The 20,990-nt window shown below is 43.1% G+C and overlaps 1 protein-coding gene across 1 annotated transcript in view; it reads left to right on the top strand.

Annotated features, from left to right (window-relative positions):
- Positions 1 to 353: 353 nt before the first annotated feature.
- lgr4 (leucine-rich repeat containing G protein-coupled receptor 4) overlaps positions 354 to 20,990 on the top strand; it is a 33,879-nt gene continuing 13,242 nt past the window's right edge. The window contains exons 1-4 of the mRNA XM_084541974.1: positions 354 to 1,473; positions 10,703 to 10,774; positions 16,456 to 16,527; positions 17,643 to 17,714. Coding sequence (XP_084398100.1) covers positions 1,292 to 1,473; positions 10,703 to 10,774; positions 16,456 to 16,527; positions 17,643 to 17,714 — 398 coding nt within the window. The 5' untranslated portion in view covers positions 354 to 1,291. The remainder of the gene's footprint in view (positions 1,474 to 10,702; positions 10,775 to 16,455; positions 16,528 to 17,642; positions 17,715 to 20,990) is intronic.

Genomic DNA, 20,990 nt, shown 5'->3' with positions numbered 1-20,990 from the left:
TTTTGAAAACAAATTAATTATCTGCAAATAATATGCCATTGTTGAGTGTCTGTGTGTATATATATAAGACTTTTTTCTTTGTGTTTATTTGATTCCTATTCAAGACACTTTGACAAGAATGACTTTATATTGTTAATATAGGCTACAGATTTACATTTTTATTTTTTTTTTAACATTTTTGGTTGGTGGAATGAAAAAAATGTACCTTGGCTCAAAAAAGGTTGAAAAACACTGATTGAAAGGCTGCGTTTGGGTGCCCCAGTCACTCCCACTATATGGATATACGCAGATAGTTATATGGGTGAGTAAACGGTCGTATTTTATGCCAGAAATAAGGTCCAGGTTGTAAAAAAAAAGTAGTTCCCCTTTAATATATTTGTTCTGTTCTGCACTTTGCTTCACTTTGGGGTTCTTTACAAAATAAAGCTGGTTTGGATTGCGCATTCTGTGCATACCTGCTTAGTTTTTGCGCATCTCTGAGAGCGGAGTGCAGTGTGGTTTGCACTCTGACGTTGCGGTGCAGGTTTTTATTTTTTTTCCCCCCGTGTTGCACACACACACACACACACACACACACAGGCCGGGCCCAGTGCTGCTGCAGGTTGTCCGGTAGGGTGCCTGCCGAGCTGCAAAGCATGCTTGTTGATGTCAGGAGCAGAGAGAGGAGGGGAACGTGAGGAATGGCTGAAAGCTGACGGTGAGCTCCTGCAAGGAAACGAAAAAAAGAAAAAAAGAAAAAAAAAAAAAGAAACATCACGATTGTCCGGTGTGTGGTTTGAGCTCGATGTTTTAACCGGCCCGTTTATTAGCGACGCATTTGTTTTTTTTTTCTTTTTGGAGGAGGGGGGGAGTTATTTAATGGGACAGCGAAAACGCAAAAAAACGCAAGGTAGGCTGCCGCTCCTGTCGCTGCTACTTTATTTTCACGGACTTGTGGGGGGAGAAAAAAACGACAACGCGGTGTTGAGAAATGTTTCGCAGCAGCAGCAGCAGCAGCAAGGTGAACGGCTCGTCCTCGACGGCGGTGCTGGTGGTAGCGGTGGTAGCGTTTTAAGCTAGCTCCAGCCGTTAGCCCCCGGCCGGGCTCGTGGATGTCAGTGTTCGGACGTTATGTTTTGAAAAGCGTCGGTTAGCCTTCACCCCGAACCAAGCCGCACGAGAAGTCGACGTCCGGAGTGAGATTAAACCGCAAACAAAACCCACCCTCTCTCTTCTCCTTACCTATTTTTTTATTTTATTTATTTTTTAAAAAATTTTTTTTTGTACTTTCACCGCTTAAAGGAAAAAAAAAATGCGTTTGGACTTGTTTTGGATGTGTTTGTGGTGTTTCCTTCGTCCCGTCGCCGCCGGTCAAGGGCAGTCGACGGCCGTTTGTTCGCCCTCATGCAGCTGCGATGAAGATGGGGGTGCAGACTGCTCCGGGAGAGGACTGACCACCGTCCCGTCTGGGCTCAGTACTTTCACCTACTACCTGTAAGTGCTAACCAAACATCCACGAACTATAACCAAAAAAAAAAAAAACAACAGATCTCATCTGTGCACTTAAATGCATCACTATCAAGACCCTTGTGTGGGATGTTGTTGTGTTTACGTAGCAAGTGAATGATGGTGCGTTCAACATCACCGGGTAAACTTTCTACAAATAGCTCCTCCGGAGGAAATGTCCTAATGAGGATGTTTAATTGTCTTTCCAGCCTTATTTAAGAAGAATAACGGCTTCTAACCTTCCTTGCCAATTCTTTAAATACACTATTGAAAATGAAAACATTCTAATATAACTAAACCTTGGCTCCTGACTCCATGCTCGACGAACAAGAACCGCTGCTTAGTTTATGTCTGATTCAACAACTTTAATCAGGAATGTGCACCGTGTTGACATAGCTTCCATACTTTTTTATTGCATGCAACGCATTTGTTTTGTTGTTATTGCGGCACAACGCACGAAATAACACTTCACTTGCCAGTTCATTAGTGAAAACCACATGTCAAACAGCAGCCTCGGCTCTAAATCTTGTCTTCACGAAGGGTATGGTATTCATCATTTGTTTAAACTTTCAGAGAGAGAGAGAGAGAGAGAGCCATTGATTCGACTGCTTTCAGTTCGGAGACTGCCGCTTTGGAGCGCGGTTGTATTTTGTGTGTACCGACACATGTTTCTGTTATTTCGACAACCTGATTTTAGTCAGTTTGACATCACCGCAAACTACATCCTCCACATTGATCATTGCCACCTTTCCAACTGTGTTGCAACATCAACTGAGCATTATAGTAGTCACGAAGGGGGATTTAGCGCAGTACTGTCACAGCAGAAGGCATTCATTTCTCACTAGTGTACCTAATGAACTGGCAAATGAGTGCAAATAACTCAAAACTCTCAAGGTACATGCAAGTGGTTCAGTTAATCTTCACAGTTTAAGCTTGAAAAATTGCCATCAGCCTCTTTTTTATTGCACTGACAAGATGACATTATTAACTCCGACGGTATTGAATCGGCACATCATCTGTTCGTGTTGTAGTAGACGTGAACGAACAGCTCATGACTGCGTTTGTTATCTTTTAAAGTAAACGTTTTAGAGCTTAGTCAACTAGTTGAATCATGGATCTGGAGAAAACCAATTGGCAGCGATGTTCAATGAATCATTTCGAGGCTTTTTGTTAAAGACGGAAAGTCTGTATTTTGTGCCTCCGGGTTTGCAAAAGGGCTCATTTGATTGAGTTTTTATGCTCTGAACTTTTGGTTATTTGTCACTGACATTTCTTGCTACTTCTGGCTGATTTCTAAACTGAACCAGCAGTCCATAAAATGTAAAAAAAAACATAACTAGATCTAAACTGATGTCGGATAATTACTTGATTCCTTCCACCAACAGTCTACAATTAAAAAATAAAGCAATAACATCTCCCATGTGAGCACTGGAATCAGTGTATGTTGAGCATTGTTAATTGACAAATGATGTCAACTCTAGACACGTTGAAGAGGTGTTTCTCTACTTTATAACCAGGATGATTTACCCTAATTGCGACCGCACGCTATGTTCCCATCACGTTTGATTGTTCCCTGCAGTCCAGCATGAGCGTGTATCTTTGGAAATGCTTTTGTAAACTGAAAAACGTCTGCGTTGTTTTAAAACTGTTGTCTTACTTGACCAGATCAGCATTTAAATTTGTTATTTCTGCATTTCTTCTCTACTTGAACGTTCGTTGAGCAAGCTGTGGTAGTGGTCAGTGCAATGTGGGGAAATATTACATATGTCTCTCTTATTTTCATCGTCAAACAATGTTGGATCACAACAAAGTACCTTTCGAGGACTTAACCGGCTCCTGGGTAAGCTACTAAAAGCATAATTTGTGAATTTTACCCAAAGGTAAGGGGAGAAAGTGCTCTCACTCAAATCACTGAGCTATGCACGAACCACTGAGGTCATAAATCGGGCTACATTTACGTGAGGAATGCACAGATGATAGCCAGCGTGTTTGTTTGGTGCGTAAAGATTAGTTAAACATCAGAGAGTGTACCGCTTCGAGTCGGGGCGCTCATCTTTCTGGGAAAAATGGGCTCCAGGTAGATTAAGTCTGAGCGGAGTGGTGCAGATACAGTTGATGATTGCCCTGTGTCGAAACAGTTACACAACGTCTGGGTTAATCGCAAACTAAAGTAACCACCTCTGACTGTGCTCCCTCCAAAAACAAATAGAAGTAATTATGTTAGAGCACTCGCCTACTCAGAATGTGCTTGGGAACATAACCTGCAGTGTACGTCCTGAAACTTGTACAGTTTGCTCTGGTTAGCGGGAAGCTCTTCTGCCGCTTTTGCTACCTTCTGAAAATGTTGGCCCGAGCCCTCGCTGCACAAGAACCCGACGGCGTGCCACTTGAAATCACATTGTTAAGAAAGTGTGAGGTAAACTAAACAGAGGAGGCGCGTGCATGTCGGTTTAGGCCTTGCGCTCGGAGCCGAGACTCTGGGCACGAGAAACCTCGGTTTATCACGAGCCGCCTGACGTCTCGATCAGAACACGGAGCGATATCGCTATCCCTCGCTATCCAGTTTTATGCTAAAATTAAGAAAACGGCGTGTTGTTTTTAAGATTGCGCGGATTCCGCCCCGCACGTAGTAACCCAAACGCTCCGTGGCAGGTTTTAAACACTAAACAGCCTAATGGATTCACTTTAGGCTCCTAAAAGTATGTGGAAAAAAAAGGTTGTTTGTCCCTCTCTGTGTCCTTCTCCCATTTGTTCTCCTGGTCTCTTGAACTTTAGTTGTCCTCTCCCACTCCCTCTGTCTTTTGTATGTGGAGTAGTGGGGTTAGGGATCATGATGGATTAGTGAGACACATCGCAGCTGCAAGGGCTCCTTCTCCCGAGGCTAATGCGCACACACACACAATGGTGTGCTCATGTGTAAAAGGAAGAATCTCATGTTTTGTCATTGCAAGACTTGTTTTGTTGTCGTCGTGCGTTTAGAATCAGCGGGGCGGCATATATATATAAGATGCTTAAAAAGGTAGAAACCTGCGAGAAAAGTGAAGTCTAGTGAGGGTCAGGTGTGTAAAGGTAAAAAAAAAAGGCTTTACCCCATTACAAGCGCACAAAACTGTTGTAGATTATTGTTGTGTATCTTCTGTTGATTTGTAAAAAAGGCTGCAGATTTTTGCAGTAAATCATATGACAGTGCTGGCGTGGACTCGTACCTACAGCCCAGAGGGGCTTAAATTCTGGCTTCTGTAATGGAAACAGGCCTGTCACAGAACAGAACTAGCAGATGAGAAAAAAAGATGAGGCCCCCTCAGCCAGAAACAAAGCAAACACTCCTCGTGGTGGTATGTAGTTTACCTGTCACTGACTCCCCCCCTTTGCACAGGTTTCATTTTTAGCGCATAACGTCTGCAGGAGCTCTTGTGCGTTTCAAGGGAGCGCGACGTTGGTTGATTGCAGCTATCTTGGATCCCTTTCAGAGCGTGAACGAGGCTGAGGTTTAGAGGAAAACCGAGGGGTAGTGTCGGGGTGGGGGGGGGGTCTTGCACTCTGCTGGTGGAGCTTGCCGGCTTCACCACTGGTGCCCTCAATCCATTTTTAACTGAATGATACTTTTGTTCTTGGTCAGCGGAGGTGAAAGGAGCCAGTCAGTGGTTCCCGCTCACCAAACAGGATGAGCGGTAGATGGGAATATTAAGGTTCCCTCCCCTCTCAGAGTCCTCTGCCCTGTTTTCCTTTTACGATTTCAGGTTTTCTCAATGTTAATGACCAGTTTTTAAGAAATTAAGTTTTAATACAAGCTTTAAAGATTGTGTGCTTTAGGCTTTTCACTTAAGTCATCTGTACAGAAAGAACTTTTAATGTTGGGTAGTATTAATAAGCAAACTCTTCATTCTAGTTCATTTTTAACATTGATTAAATGCTTGAAAGATAAGATTCCAAAGACAGACAAGTGTGTGAGGGTTCAGAGTAGCTGAGGAGGATGTGAGAGTTTTCTAAATGATGGTCGGAAACTGTCCAATGTCAAGTATTCATTGTATTCAATGTGTCTGTGAAGGTCCTCAGTCGTCCAGGTCGTGGTATATCCAAAAGCTTCTGAAGACTCTACTTGGATGAGTGGCACAACCTCTTCCAGAAACTCTACAAGTCCAGTTGCCTTTCTTTAACACTCTTGGATGCATTTTATTCAGTGTTTATCAAATAATCAAGCAAATCGAGGAGTTTTGGTCCCAGATCGTTCATGTTTTTGAAAGTTATTAAGGTAGACGACAAAGCGGTGGACGTCTTGTTTCATTTGACAAAACGAAACTGTTTGTCACTGCGTCATTCACTTAAACTCAGTGGACATATACCATGTGTAGCACACACACATCCTTAGCATCAGTGACTGCGTTTACATGGTCTTTAGTATCCCGATTTTGAGGCTTATCCCGGCTTTGAGCATATCCGGGATATGGTGTTTACATGGAACACATAGAAACCCGATTATTCATATCCCCGTATACGTGATGAATACCAGAAACCCGCTTTTTCCGATCGCTGCATCCTATCTTTTACGTCTTTTTCAATGTTTTCCAACGCGACCTAACTTGTTCAACGGAGCGAGGTGGAAAACCAGCGTCACGTAGCTTTTCCGCAACAGATTTGAATACATCATTCTGTCTCTTCGTCGCTCCAAAAGTGAGAAGTTCTCGTTGCCGCCATGTTGTTTGTATATCTAGTGCGTCGCTTGGCGTCACTCGCGCCTGCAGAAATCGGGATAAGGTGTATACATGCTCCAGTATCCCGGCTTCTATCGGAGTACTCCAGGTGGCAAAACCGGGTTTCTTGAAATCGGGATATGGTGTTTACATGGACAAACACAAAAACGGGATACTTCAAAAACCCGATCAAAACCGGGATACTAAAGACCATGACTGATTCTAATTGCCTTTCGTAAATAGGTGTCAGGCGATCAAGGCATTTCTTTTTAAATGACTGAATGGGATTGAACTCGCAGCCAAGACCGATCTTTTATATTTGTTTTACAGCTGCTGTAAACATTAAAGAACGTGACTAAATTTGTCTGCTTTCTGAAGTGGGGATGTCCTGATCTGTATCAGGAGATCAGTGTATGCGCCGATCCAGGTGTTTTTTAAAATGGAATCGCTATCGGGCTTGTAGTTATTTGTTTTAGTTCTGCCGTAAACCCAAAACCACGTCCCTGTAGCATCAAAGCATCTTCTTCTTCGTTGCTGGCTAGCATCAAAGCTGCCAAAAATAAAATATAAGAAGAAGAAGAACCAAAATAATGTGACTAAACATGTCTATTCTTTTGAAGTACTTTGCATGAGGTGGTAGTAGGAGATTGATATTCAATACCATCAACTTGATTCGTCACAGCCTCCTCCCCCAAAAGAAAGCTCAGGCAAAGGTTGCACCGGAACAACAACAACAAAAACGCTGCCTTTAGAAGAAGAAGCAACGTTTCCTCAAGGCATTGTTGAGGCAAGACATTTTCCAGAGAGGGTTACGGAGTTAAACCAGCCCGTTTCTTTAGCACAGAACGCAGGTTTTCTGGAGCCAAGGTATGAGCTACCTTCTCCTCGCTACATTAGCTCTGACAGCCCCATTCATTGGGCTTAATCCACGGTGTACACACGATCCAGAAGAATAAGTAAGATAAGAAACGTCTTTATGAACCTCCAGGGAAGGACATTTTGTTTATTTAAGATTGAATCAGGCATTGAGTCGACCGATACTTATTATTAAAAGATCACTATCGGGGGGGCAAAAATGGTGATTGGGACATCCCTCGTTGGAAGAACTGAGATTTCTGTCGTATAGTTTTATGCTGGCCTAAGCAGAATTGTGATTTACTATTTGTACAGACACAATATTTGAATATTTAACAACTCTAACTACATTTTTAGACTCCCTTTTAACATTTTGTCACTATTGCTGGATTGACGACTTTCAGGGTTGCAGGTACGAGGCACATGTTAAGTAAAAGCTGTTATATAGGTCAGTGGTGTAATGGATAAAATGAAAGTGTCTGTTCAATCAGACGGACGGCTCAGAAACACATCTAAAATGCGTCTTATGTCAAATAGGAGCCTGTATAACAAAGAATATCGCCGTCAATCACGACGTAGACTTGATGTTGACATTTCTCTGCTGCCTGAATGTAGGCCTACTTCGTGTCTGCACATTATTTGATCAAGAAAACCACATAAATGATGTTCTGATCTAAAACCCAAAAGATTTTCAGAATTTAAACAACATTTAATTAAAAAGCAGCAGACTGGACGCCAACCGATGGTCGCAATAAAAATAGCTCAAATGATTTAATGCGTTATATAGAAAAGTTTCTGGTTAATTATCTGTTGCCCGACTAATGATAGTACACCGATCCTTGCAGAAAAGGGGAATTAATTAGCATCTGAATCAGTGAGTGGGTGACCTTACCGTCTTCAAGCCGCTGATGAACCTCGACAGGAAACATTTTTTATTTTCCGTTTAATTGGCCGTCCAGCCGTACATAGTTTTAGCTATAGCCGTATATAGTCTTTGACTCTGAGCGTGTCTCGTACCGCTTTCAGATTATTGTTTTGCTTAAAACGAAGCCAAACGGCTCGCGAGATAAGACCTGTTTGCAGTAGTATATTTAGAACTTAGATATAATCTATATTTTTGTTGTTGCTACTCTTACTCTGATGTACTGTAACCTGTAACTACCGTCGGCGTGTAAGGTTATTTAGCTGCACATATCCATGGCAACAGGTCTTTCTCTTTGTGCTCTGCTACAAGTGAACCTTAATGGAAATGCCTGCATACCTTCCAACGTGTGCCGTATTAAAATTTAAAGAAATTCAAATTGAGGGCTTTTTGACGTCACCTTCATTCACAAGTTGCTACTTGTGTGTTTTGTAAAAAAATAATAATATTACCCATTCAACTTTTCTACGGCCGCCTGTTATTACACTGAATCCCATAATGATGACTGTGGGAAGAACCCTTTGTCTGGGTTCCACTATGTTTTGTAACATGCATGTTGGATTTGGCTTTTACGAGACCACAGGACCGCCTCTTTTTTTTTTTTCTTCTTTTTCGGAAGTGTGCTGCCATTCAGGCTTGACTTGTGAAGTGCTGCACTCATGTCCTTCCGGTGAAGCTTTTCATGGGAACCAGCGAGCGCCACTTTAGTTATGTCGGAGTTGTTCCCGCCGTCTTGGCTTAACTCAAAGTCCTGGTTCAGGTACCGAGGCAAGGGAGCTAGACAACTAGGGAGAGATCTGTATAAGTGATGGCAGTGTAATAATTAATCTTAATACTGTAGATAGTCGTTTTACAGTTTCCCAACAGATAAGATTTATCAGGTGTATTAAGTGCAACAGGTACGCTCACTAGACGTAAATGTGACCTTACAGCTTGAGGTTATTGTAAGACTTGCAGAGTCGACTATCTAAGTCTAAGTCTGGCTGCAGATTTATGCCTATTTTGGTGTTTACCTCTCTGTGGATAGTCGTCTTTTGTTGAACTCATCATGTGTTTTATTTGAAATCGCGTCAAAGCAGCCGAGTTGGCCCCAGGTTGTGACCATAAAGCTGTCTTGAGAACGTCTGCGGAAAGATTTGCCGTCTGTTGTCTGCAGATGTTTTGAGACAAATCTTCAACGTTTTGCGTCGGAGCAAGGATGGAAGTTTTAAAGACGTAACCGATATACGGAGATTAATATATGTTTGAATTCCTAGAAGTACATTTTTTACGTCATGGTCCACATTAGCAGCCGTATATTCTTTGACTCCGCTTTCAGATTATTATTTTGCGTCCTCGCTGCTACGAATGAAGCCAAATGGCACATGGGATAAGAATTCACAGAGACCTGTTTGTAGAAGCGTTTAGGCTTGTCACCATTTATCACAGCTGCATTTTTAGTGTCCTCTTCAATCTGTCTTACCGGGGGGACAGGCCAGGACCTTGATGAGTAAAGCAGCCAGACGCAGAGGGAGGGAGGGAGGGAGGAAGTGTGTGATAGAGTCTCGCAGGGCAGGCCTCCCATACTCCCCAGCCCTGCATGTGGTTGAGACCAGTCAACAGCCAGTGGAAGATTTAGTCAAAACGGTTTAAAATGTGGTTTACGGATGTATCCATCTGACCAACGGCGGTGGCGGATCTGGCAGCGGTGGTTGCGCAGAACTCCACCGAAAAATGTTGTCGGGGTAGGAAAAAAAAACCATAAGAAGGGGCTGCTTGTTGATGGGACTGTTGTTGTAGCCGCATAGTCTATATGGTAATTGGATAAGCAGGTAAGTGGAGATGGGACATAGGTGAGGGTTCTGTCAGGGCCCGCCTTTTAAGGCTTCTGTGCAAGTGTGTGTGTGTGTATTTGGGTTTGCAGAGGAAGGGCAATATGATCCTTGTAGGATTCAGGGGCCCACACACAAGGTCCGAGAGAGATCTGGCAGTGAAATTCAAGATGGCCAGATGGAGAGTGAAAGGGGAGGGAGGGGGGGGGGGGGGGGGGGGGTACATGGGGGCTCTTCACTGGTGAATCCCGGATGTTTTTTTTTTTTGTTAGTCCTGATTGTGCCATCTCTTCACATGTGGTATCTAGAGGGATTCTTTCTTTGAAGCAGGTTTGTGAATTCTTAATCAAGATTAGGGAGACCAGACCCGAATGAGCTCCCACTGCATTCTTGTTTTTTTGTTAACACTGTGACAGCCTCTTTACTTTTTGATGCCGGTTATATAACCGTACTACTTTCCCTAAAGCCGTAATGTGTGCTTTTTTTTTTAAAGTTATAATTATGGAGATGTAAACACGTAGCGTATACTCGCATTAGGTTAGGTGGGGAAGCGAATCAAGTCTTGTGTGCATATTTTTCATGCTGCTACATGCCTATCTTTACTTGTTGATTTGAAAAATGAAGATCCCCGGGGCTAAAGAGAAGGGCTTTTTCAGGCCTCTTTTTGTTGAGGTTGGACTCATGCAGGCACAGTCAAAGACGCAACGCTGCCATAAGGGATCATCTTCATATGATATTTGATAAAAGACGTTATGAGAACTGAGTTTCTGATGAATAGTTCAAGTAAAACGCAACTGGAACACTTTTAAACTCAGGGTAAAAAAGGACTTGACAGTTTTAAAGGGCAAGGGAATAATTCACTTCAACTTGAAAGAGTACAAAAGTGTTCTCGTTAAACATTTTAAAGTGAAACTGTCTTTCTTTTTTGTCTTCCACAGTGACCTGAGCATGAACAACATCACCGAGCTCCCGGCGCATGTGTTCAAGAACTTGCCGTATCTGGAAGAGCTGTGAGTACATGCCTTTCTTTCTCTCTTGTTAGTGATGTATTTACTCTGTACAGCGCTGACGTGAGGGCTGGTCTTTATGACACGCACCTGGGTGTTTGAGTTTGTACCCTTTTTTTAAAAAAATTAAAATAAATGCACAGTACAGGTACACAACATGCCTTTCCTCTCAGCTGAAGAAGACAAGTATAGCATTACACGAGGCATTGAGTCACTCATCGTTCATGAATTGAACAAGGGCAGTTATAAAAGGCGCGGCGAAGCTCAATTAAGAAGGTGAGGTGAGACTACATGTATTGAAGCAGCAACCACGTGACATCCTCTGCGGATTTTTTATTTTTTTTTTGCTTTTAGGGGATTATCAGGGTGGCAACAGCACATCTACGCTCTGGGGCTTTGTTGAGCGGCACATCTAATCTTGGCGGCTGTTGTTTCTTCACTCTTTAAATACTCCTCCCGTCTGGCTCGTAGCTGCTGGGAGTCGGAGATAAAAATCTGTCTACCTGATATCAGGTAACGTGCAGCCTCGTGAGCGCAGAATGACCAGCGAGTGATTGTGCTCCGGCAGGTTCCAGCTCCGCTCGGTCCTTCGCGGGGGGGGGGGGGGGGACGTCTCTTCAGCTCCTCTTGTGCATCTTTTCAGCCGGGCCCGAGTCTTCACCCTCTTCTTTTCATACGCCACTCTCAATCTGCTTTTGTTGAAAGGCAATTTACTTTTCATCGTATTGTATGGGGAGGAATGCAAGGCAGGAAGGAAGAGGGCAAAACAATGGTTTCCATGGTAACGAGTCTAAAAAAACCCACCCAGTCTCTGCTGCTGCTTCTTCTTTCTCGTCTTAGATCGTGAAAACTGATGGACTGTCTTTGGTGACTGTCTTTTTTTTTTTTTTTTGATTGACATAAACCTTTAGCTCATTTGCGTGTTTGTGTAACCTTTTCCCCGGGAACAAATCAGCGGGCTCGTCTCGGTGAACTTCTCTGGACGACTTTTCCGCTCTAGGGTTGCAGCATTTGTCAGTGAACCAGAGCACGAGCCCCGAGGGCAGAACCAGGAACAGAGGGGGAAAAAAAAAAAGAGAGAGATCAGGGGGGAGAAAAGGGAGAGAGAGAGAGAGAGAGCAGACCATCTTCATACAGGACAGGAGCGGAGGCGAGGGAGGAATATTCCCTCCTTCTTAGTCACGCAACCTCCTCCACTCTTTTTTTTCTTTCTTGCCAAAGGCACAACAAAGCTCAACAGACGTGATGACAGAGGTATTTTCTGTCTCCTTTGCAGTTTGTTTATATTGAAAGCAACCTGTGAATGATAGGTGCTCTATACAGTATATCATCAGGTAATTGCTGACTTGGGTCTTGTTTGGGACAGTCTGTTGACAGAAAGTTTAAAACCTTAATTGTATTTGTTTTTTTCTTTTAAATGAAGGTTTTTACTTTAGGTTAATGCAGCTGCTCTCTGATGTGATCTTTGGATTCTGTTAAATCTCTTTGTATAAAATATTTTTCATAAAACAAGTCTGTTCTTCATTGCATTTTAAATGTATCTGCATGATAATCTGTAATAGTTTTATTCCACATAATAGTCTTAATAGAAAAATGAATATAATGAGGAGTAATAGTTATTATTATATTGAGTTACAAGTGGGACAAGTCATTCTGTGATGGCTCATTGTGGTGGTCACTCTGTATTCCAGTTTTAAAATATATTGAGTATTACACTGATCAGCCACAACATTATGACCACTGACAGGAGAAGTAAATAACATTGACCATCTTGTGACAGTTCACTGTTCTGCTGGGAAACTTCTGGACCTGGCATTCATTGGTGTGGATGTTACTTAGACATGTAGCACCCACCTAGACCAGACCAGGCACCCCCCACCCCCACCCTAGCCTGGTCGTTACCATCCTACGTTTTCCGCCCGAAATTTGATTTCGGTCTCGCATGGAGTCTGGCCAAATTGCACTTCCGCGGTTTGCGTGTAACCGCGCCAATCAGCGAAACAGTTGAGTGATGACGCGGAACTCGCCTGCCGAGTTGCTTGTAGTCCAGCGAAGCTTGTAGTTCAACAGCATAGCAACAATGGCGACGGAGGAAGAGACGCTAGAAGCCATCCGCGAAGTTGTCTCAACTCTCGAGAGCATCACGGAATTAAAACCAGAACAAGAGGCGCTTGTCTTGTCAATTTTATATATGGCAAGGACGTCGTAGCTCTCCTTCCAACTGGCTTTGGGAAAAGTTTGATTTATTTAACTGGAAGCGGAAGTGGTAAGCGTAAGAACCTGAACTCCGGCGCACAATATACGTCATTACCAAACGTTGCTGATTGGTTAAGGGAACTCCAATGATTTTAAACCTCAAAATAAGCATCCGCCCATTACGGAGACAGATTCCTATTACATTGGGCCAGACTAACGTGCCAGACCGAAATCAAATTTCGGGCGGAAACGTAGGATGGTAACGACCAGGCACCCCCACCCCATAGCAATGACACTCCTTGATGTTCAGCAGCCATCCCCAGCAGGATGCAGCCTGACACAGGAACAAACACAAAACAGCTTTACGAGCAACTCAAAAAATAAACATGGAGAACAGCACAAGGTGTTGACCTGGCCTCCAAATTCACTAAATCCCAAACTGATCAAGTATCTGTGGGATGATCCACAGAGGCCCCTCCCCTCCACCCGTAGGGTTAGTCACAAGGTTACCATCTCAGCTACCTGTAGCGTCAAAAGTCGTACATAACATATTTTGGAACATGTTGTGGGGGAGGGGTCATTGTTTGGATTTACCTGTTTCTCAAAATAGAAAGCTGAATTATACTGTTATCATAGAAGTTGTGGTCCAAATATTTTCTCGCATGTAAGCAAACTGTGAATGAAGCCCTGTCAGACTGGCACTGTTTAGTTTTTCTTTTGTGAATTTAATGTTGACAAAGGTAGACGTGTGGGAGTGGTGTTGCACAAGGAGAGGATTTAGCTTTTCCTCGGTGCGATCCATCAAAGCCTCCGGGGGACATGCTGAATTTGCTGAAAGATGGAAAGAGGAGAAGAAGCTCTTTATGTTGTGAAACCTGGAGGATATGTCAGGGTTTGCTTGCAGTGATTAGCGGATTGTGACAGTCGCCACAAGCTCTCAATTCATTAGTCATATTAAATTAGCCACACTGGTCACTATATGAACGGGAGTGAGTCAACAGCTTCATTTAAGATTCATGTCAGACTTTGTAGGCGTTCGGATGCATGTGACAACTTGTACTTCAGTCAAAACCAAAACTCGTCCTTTTTTTTTTTTTTTTTTTTTTTTTTTAAGCGGGGAATTTAATACCTAATTTGTGAAAGCTTTTCCAAGATATCTTTCTGACAAATTGAAGCTGAATAGAGACATTAACGCTCATGCTCATTGGCGACATATGCTCATTGGAGACGTAAGTGCAATCTTAGCATTTCACCAGGACGTAAAAAGTGCATGTATAGTATCACCAGTCAGAGCCGATAAAGATCCTTCAAAACGCTGTGCCTTTGTCCCAAAATAAGGTTTAAAACTTATACTTTGTGTAATGTTTTAAAATACCAGCTTCATTTACGCCAGGATGTGATCAGTGTCTCTGGTTCATCCCACCAGTGCTTTTCTAGAAGTTACAGATACACTAGGCCGAGAAAAGCAGTAGTGCTAGCCTAGAATCTAGACGCGCCCCTAGCGGCAGCAAATTACATTTGCTTCCAGGGTCAGTCTAGTTACTCTCCGTTGACTTGAGATTTCGAAAAATCCTAGATGGACCGGGCCAATCACGAGTCGGTGGGCGGGCTTAACATGATGACGACTGACCTGCGACCATAAGTTCCGTGAATTACGCGTGAATTCCCCATCCTGCTAGAACTACCAGAGCGATGGCTGCTGCTAGCGAACAACTTTCTTTCGAATCGGCTTTGGTCGCCACTCTGAAAGACTTGAAGTTAAGCTTTTCTCTGAGAAAAGAACAAGAAACTGCACTGAGGTCGTTCTTACAGAAGAAGGATGTATTTGGAGTTTTGCCAACCGGATACGGCAAAAGTTTGATCCACAGCTTAAAAATGATTAATGCAGGAGAAACTCAACCTGTAGGCGAACTCATAAAAAAAACAAAACAGGATGCAACAAGAACTATTTAATATCTATTAGGATAAGTTTTTTCCACAACACATGCAAGGAACTCTCTTTTCCGTCGCTCTGACTACGTCACCTTCTTTGTTGCTCTGATTGGTTGTAGCGCTATCCTATTGCGTGGAGAGGGAGTTTGAAAGACAACCGTTTATCCCACCCCTCCGGTTGAGCCCTGTCTATGGAGAGTGCCCAGACCCTACATTTAATGTGGGTCTGGCTCGTCAGGCTACTGTAGTGCTCCAACAGGTACAAGAAGTCTGTTGGCACCTTTTCCCGTCACTGAGACTGTTGCGACCCTCAACTGTGCGCTTCCGTCAACACATCAGTACAGTTTGCCTCCTGGTTTGGTTGTTACAAAGCTGGCGATTGGCTTTTTTTGACGGGAAGAGTGGGATCTGTGTCACGACGCGACTGCCGCCTTTGGCCTCGTGAGCTCTTCCCATTCAGGACTGCTCTGCGCACGGTTTGTCTCTTCCTCATAACGTCTTTATCTAAACATCCCATAAGTCCCATCCCATTGCTTACTGCAGAGGTTAGTAAATGGCTTCCCACTGCAGGCCACTGTTTTCTTGCGCTGTTCAATAAAACGTAATGCATGGGCTCGCACTTGAAGCAGTGACGTGTTTTTGTAAAATATTTATAGCGGCGCAAAAATAATCAAACATTTGGTGGGTTGGTCTGTGGAACCTACACCACAGATGATTAATTATTAATTTTGTTTTACTAAGGACGGTTTCTAAGGGCCGTTCTTGCTTTTGCAACAAAAAAACAGAGTAGCAGCTCTTGAATTCAGTGAACTGTAAGGCATGAAAAAACAAAAGAGAAGTGGTCTTCTAGCACAGCCAGTCTCGACTCTCAGACTCGCACTCAGCAGCTCTTGTTGCAGGGAATTCAGCCTGGCCTGACTCACATTGCAGAGTGATAAATCTGCTGCTAATCTCTCAGGCCAGATAGTATACTTGGGCTCTGTGTTCCAGTCAGTCTGTCCCATGCTTATTTACACCCATATTTCCTATACACTTCCTGTTCCCAACAGGAAAGGGAGGTGTCCCCCCTCGGTCACAAATAATTCATACAAGGCCCACAGCAGCCGTCTGATGGTAAATGTGACAAAGAAAGAAAGGGGAATAAAGGTTATATTCATACGCTGCTTATGTTGGCCTCGGGGAGGTGAATTATTTTTTTACTCTCTCCAAAGGGAGCACTGAATAGCGAGGGTTGGGAGGCGCGGGAAAGGGATCTAACGAGGGAGATATCCAGGAACAGCTCTAATCTCTGGTGGGTGACAGACGAAGTGACAACAGGCCGTGGCACAGACACATGTCCTTGACACCCCGGGCCCCATGTTCGGCTTGGGAGCTGGAACCTAATCTGCTGAGACGCTGGATGTGGAGAAATTCTCAACCCAGCGCATTGCCCTGTTCAGAAACGAGCGGCGTCTGCAGTCGTGTTACAGTGCTCTCATTTATTTGCTGAAATGCCTCCGGCTTTTTAACATTTGACGAAAATTTTTATGTATTTATTGTTTTTTTCTTTCACTCAGACGACTTGCGGGGAATGACCTGTCATTCATCCACCCTGAAGCCATGTCTGGACTGCATCAGCTCAAAGTCCTGTAAGCATGCACCCTCACTGCCAATGTCAACACAAGCACGCACTCAAACCCACACTTACGGCTGCGACGGTGTGAAGTTTTCCACACTGGGAGAGAGAGCAAATATTACAGTTTGGGGTAACATTGTGGGGCCCACCTTAGACATTCACTCAGAATAGACTATAATTGCAGATTTCAATCCCTATCCCCGGCTGTGACTGTCTTGTGAAAACCTCCAGCACAGGAGTGCATGAAGCTTTGTTTAAAAAATGTGTACTGCACAATTTGCATCACGCAGCGAAACCTAGTACACACAAAGCTCCGGCCTGTTGATTGTGCACCGAGTCTAAAGTTCAAAGTCCTGTTGATCTACAGGTGAGACCGAAAATAGACACATAGAGGCGTTATGTATGCTTTGGACATGGGGTGATTTGTTGTAACTACTCCACAACAAACAGACCTATTTTGTCTTAATGTGCAGGAGGTAAAGGAAATGTAATTCAGTTTCAGTCAGTTTTTACAAATACTGTAAGTATAGCGAATCAAAGTCACATACCTCCAAGTGGACAAACATGGGGCTTTATGTTTGACAGTACAGTTTGTACAGTAATCAACAAGACTGTAAGAACATGTCATTCTAAATGTCTCTGTCCTGTACTGCTGAAGACCTTGACAGAAAGACAGATGGTAGAGATTTTTTAACCTCGCTCTGAATTGTGCCAAGGTGATGGCCATGATGATGAGACAACGTGACCGGTCACACAAAACTAAATCTGTAACACAGTTCCACTTAGTTGACTCGAAACATTATGTTTTATACATCGCCTCTAGATATGGACCTCTCAGTGAACACAGATTTCACATTCAAACCAAAAAAAAAAACAGTAGATGACTCTGTTATTGTGTTGACATATCTATCATCGTCTTGGCAGCTGTTTGTGGTCTTCACCGACAGTCAGGAGTTGACTGTAGTTGTCTGTATTTGGTCTGGAAAACTCTGCGAGGAGTCGGCGTGGAGCCACGTAAAACACTCAAAAGACTTAACACGGTCAACGTCGACGTGTTGTTTTAGATTCACCGTGCGAGAAAAGTTGGTTGTCGAGTTGAAATCATAACTTTGCCATTTTAAACTTCAGGATGCTGCAGAATAATCAGCTGAAGACTGTGCCCAGTGCAGCACTGAAGAACCTTCACTCTCTGCAGTCTCTGTAAGTCACACCTGCATCTACACACAAACACAAACACACACACACACACACACAAAAGGGCATGCATGATTATATGTGGGGTACAGTCTACTCAGAAACTCCTCCTATCCTGCATTTAACTTATTCCACAGACTCTAATAATCATTTTTCATTGTCACCAAACTGGTTTGATATTTAATCGGATGAATGCAGTTTCAGTTCATTTGAAAATAAGGGAACTGTGATCTATGGTATTGACTTAAGGCTGTCTTCTTTTGAATTGCTAATGGAACAAGGAAACGACCAAAGGTGGAGCTGCTCCGAAACACATTCATGTGTTTAAAAAAACAAACAAAACAAAAAAATCCCCTGCTATGACGATCTCCGCTGCTATGACATTATAATACCATGTTTGTGAGCTATCTTTACAAGTTGCAGATGATAAGGAAGGTATTTTTCCCTGAATATCTGGACAGGAAGATAACGCCGCAGTCGTCAACAGCCGCAATATTGCAGCCGAAGAGTTTATCTACTCACGTATGAAAAGATCTAAACGTTTGGTGCTGAAAATTTGCCAAACAAATGTATGCAAAAATTAGTTTAATGACAACAGATGAGCTTTTAGTTTGAGGCTGTCGATGACGGACGGAGACGTTAAACGTTACTCTGCTGTAATTTGTTAGACCAACATAAGCAAATGTAGCTGGGCCTTATTCAGCAGATCTGAGGCTGATTCTTTCTAACGGCCGCTGCTGTAGCTGTTAGTCCGTTCAGTTTCTTATCTTTTCTGTCACTACTAAACTTCATTTTTATTCAGACCATTCTGTGTACATAGCTTTATTTGTGCCACCTCCCTCCATTGCTGTCTCTTTGAATCTGACAGGAGGCTAATGGAGGAAGTGATCCAGCTGGAGAAATGTGCTAAAAAATTCAACTTTCAGCCATCATCACTCCTCCGTGTCCCTCCCCTTTGTCGTTTGCTTTCCTCTTCTTCTTTTTTTTTTTTTTTTCCCCCCATCTCTCTTCTTTCTTTATAACAGATGTCTTTTCTCTGTGGGGGTTTTAAGGTCCGTAGCTCAAGTAATGCTTTGGCAGAGTAAGGACTCGGTTTGTATTAAGCCTCAGAGAGCTAAATGTCAATCAAGACTGTTTTTCTTCCAGCCCAGACACTTGAGGAATTTTGAGGGAGGGTGAGACACACTGGTAGGGAGGATAGCAGGAGAAAATGGCATGGTGATAGTGAAAAGAACACTTGTGTAGTCATATGAACATTTTCCTTTTTTTTTACCACCAAACTATTGGTGAATTGATCAGAACTTCAGTTGTCACCACTGTAGTAGGTATTATCTATGGGAAACACTGTATTCCATAGCATGCCTCAAACCTCAACATATTTCATATTAAAGTAACCAGCTAACACAAGTTCGTATATGTGGCAGTGATGTGGCAGTCTGCCATTTGTCAGTCCTTGGCCTGCAGTCACAAGATTTTGGTAATGACCACAGAATCAGATGAGTCCTGTTTGCTACGAGGTCTACAAGGTTCTTGCAGTCTATCTGCTGCTGCTGCTGCTGGAGGGCTCATCACTGGAGTGAGTCAGTGTCCTGTGAAAACTTGAACCTGGTTGAAATGTTGTAATAAAATCATTTAAACGCAGTTGGTCCAGGAAGGTCAAGACTCCAGCAGCACTGATCGCGTATGGAACAAGTGTATTAGACCGACGCCTTTTGGCTCGCTGCGTTCTTAAAGGTCAGCGAGAAACACACTGCAGAGGAGATTTTAAATAATGTATGAAGTAGAGTAATGGAAACAACCAATCATGTACATGCACATATACACCAATGGGTCATTGTTTGGTTGTGTGGCATCAGGCCAACCAATCACATACATATACACTGATCAGCCACAACATTATGACCACTTTTGGACCTGGTGTTCATGTGGATGTTACTCTGACCCAGACCAGGCACCCCCACCCCATAGCAATGACACTCCTTCATGGCAGCAGCCATCCCCAGCAGGATGCAACCATAAAAACACTTCAGGAACAACTAAAAAAAAAACATGAAAAACAGCACAAGGTGTTGACCTGGCCTCCAAATTCACTAGATCCCAAACTGATCAAGTATCTGTGGGATGATCCACAGAGGCCCCTCCCCTCAAATGCCCCCCACTACACCACCACACCCTCAGAAGTCCCACGTCCATTCTCTGGTGAGCCCCAACTCTTTTGGAGGCACAAGGGAGACCTTCACAATATTAGGAAGGTGGTCATAATGTTATCGGTGTATATACCACCAAGAGATAACCTTAAAGTGCGGGCTGGGTATTTTATCAAGTGGTTTCCGGTTTATCATTGAACTAGACTGCCAAAATAAAAGCGCAATGGTGAAGATAAGATATATCAACGTAATAAAACCAGTGTAATCAGGGCACATAAAAGGTACAAAGGTACATGTATGCAAAAGATTATATCAATACACAGATAAAAAACGACAAACTGAAACACAAAACACATAATAAAAGAATTATAAAAACTCATTCATATAACAATCTTCATACCCGTGGGAAATAACCTATAAAAGAGAAAGTCCAAAAAGCTTCTCTCTCTCTTCTCTTCTCTAAACTTTATATCACCACATCTCTTGGTTGGGCTTAATCGCTTCTATGACTCATTAAAAGAAGAGATGTGATGTTGTTTTTGTTTATTAAAATGTCTCGCAACAGGACTGTATAGATCCTTTCTATGGAGAAATAAAATGCAGTATGTAATTAGGCGGTGACCAATTCATTCGTTCGTTCATTCATTTTCTGTGGCTGCTTGTCTTCTGGAGGGTCATGGGGGGCTGGAGTCTATCACAGGGCTAACACAGAGAGACAGACAACCATTCACACTCACACCTACGGCCAATTTAGAATCACCAGTGAACCTAACCAGCATGTCTTTGGACGCTGGGAGGAAGCTGGAGTACCCGGAAAAGGTTGTGACCAATTGACAATACCAAAATAAAAAATTTAATTAAGCTTCGTTCACGTTAGCAACGGCAGAGCACCAAGTTACAATAAACTTTCAGTGGAAGCTGACAATAAAAAGACGCATTAACAAGTCACGTGCGTTTGTTTTAGCAGTTAACCCGTCACCACGGCGCCAACTACAAGCTGATCATCCTTACTATGACGTAGCTTCTGGTGCTTATAGTGCGAATTTAGCATTACACTTTAAATACAAATTACAACACATCATTTTCTTTCTTGTCAGAGTGCAATGTCAAATGTCCTTTTCATGTACATTTAACA

The sequence above is a fragment of the Chelon labrosus genome (genome assembly GCF_963514085.1).
Source record: "Chelon labrosus genome assembly, chromosome: 3".
Taxonomy (NCBI): Eukaryota; Metazoa; Chordata; class Actinopteri; order Mugiliformes; family Mugilidae; genus Chelon; species Chelon labrosus.
This window is presented reverse-complemented; position numbering and strand designations above follow the sequence as displayed.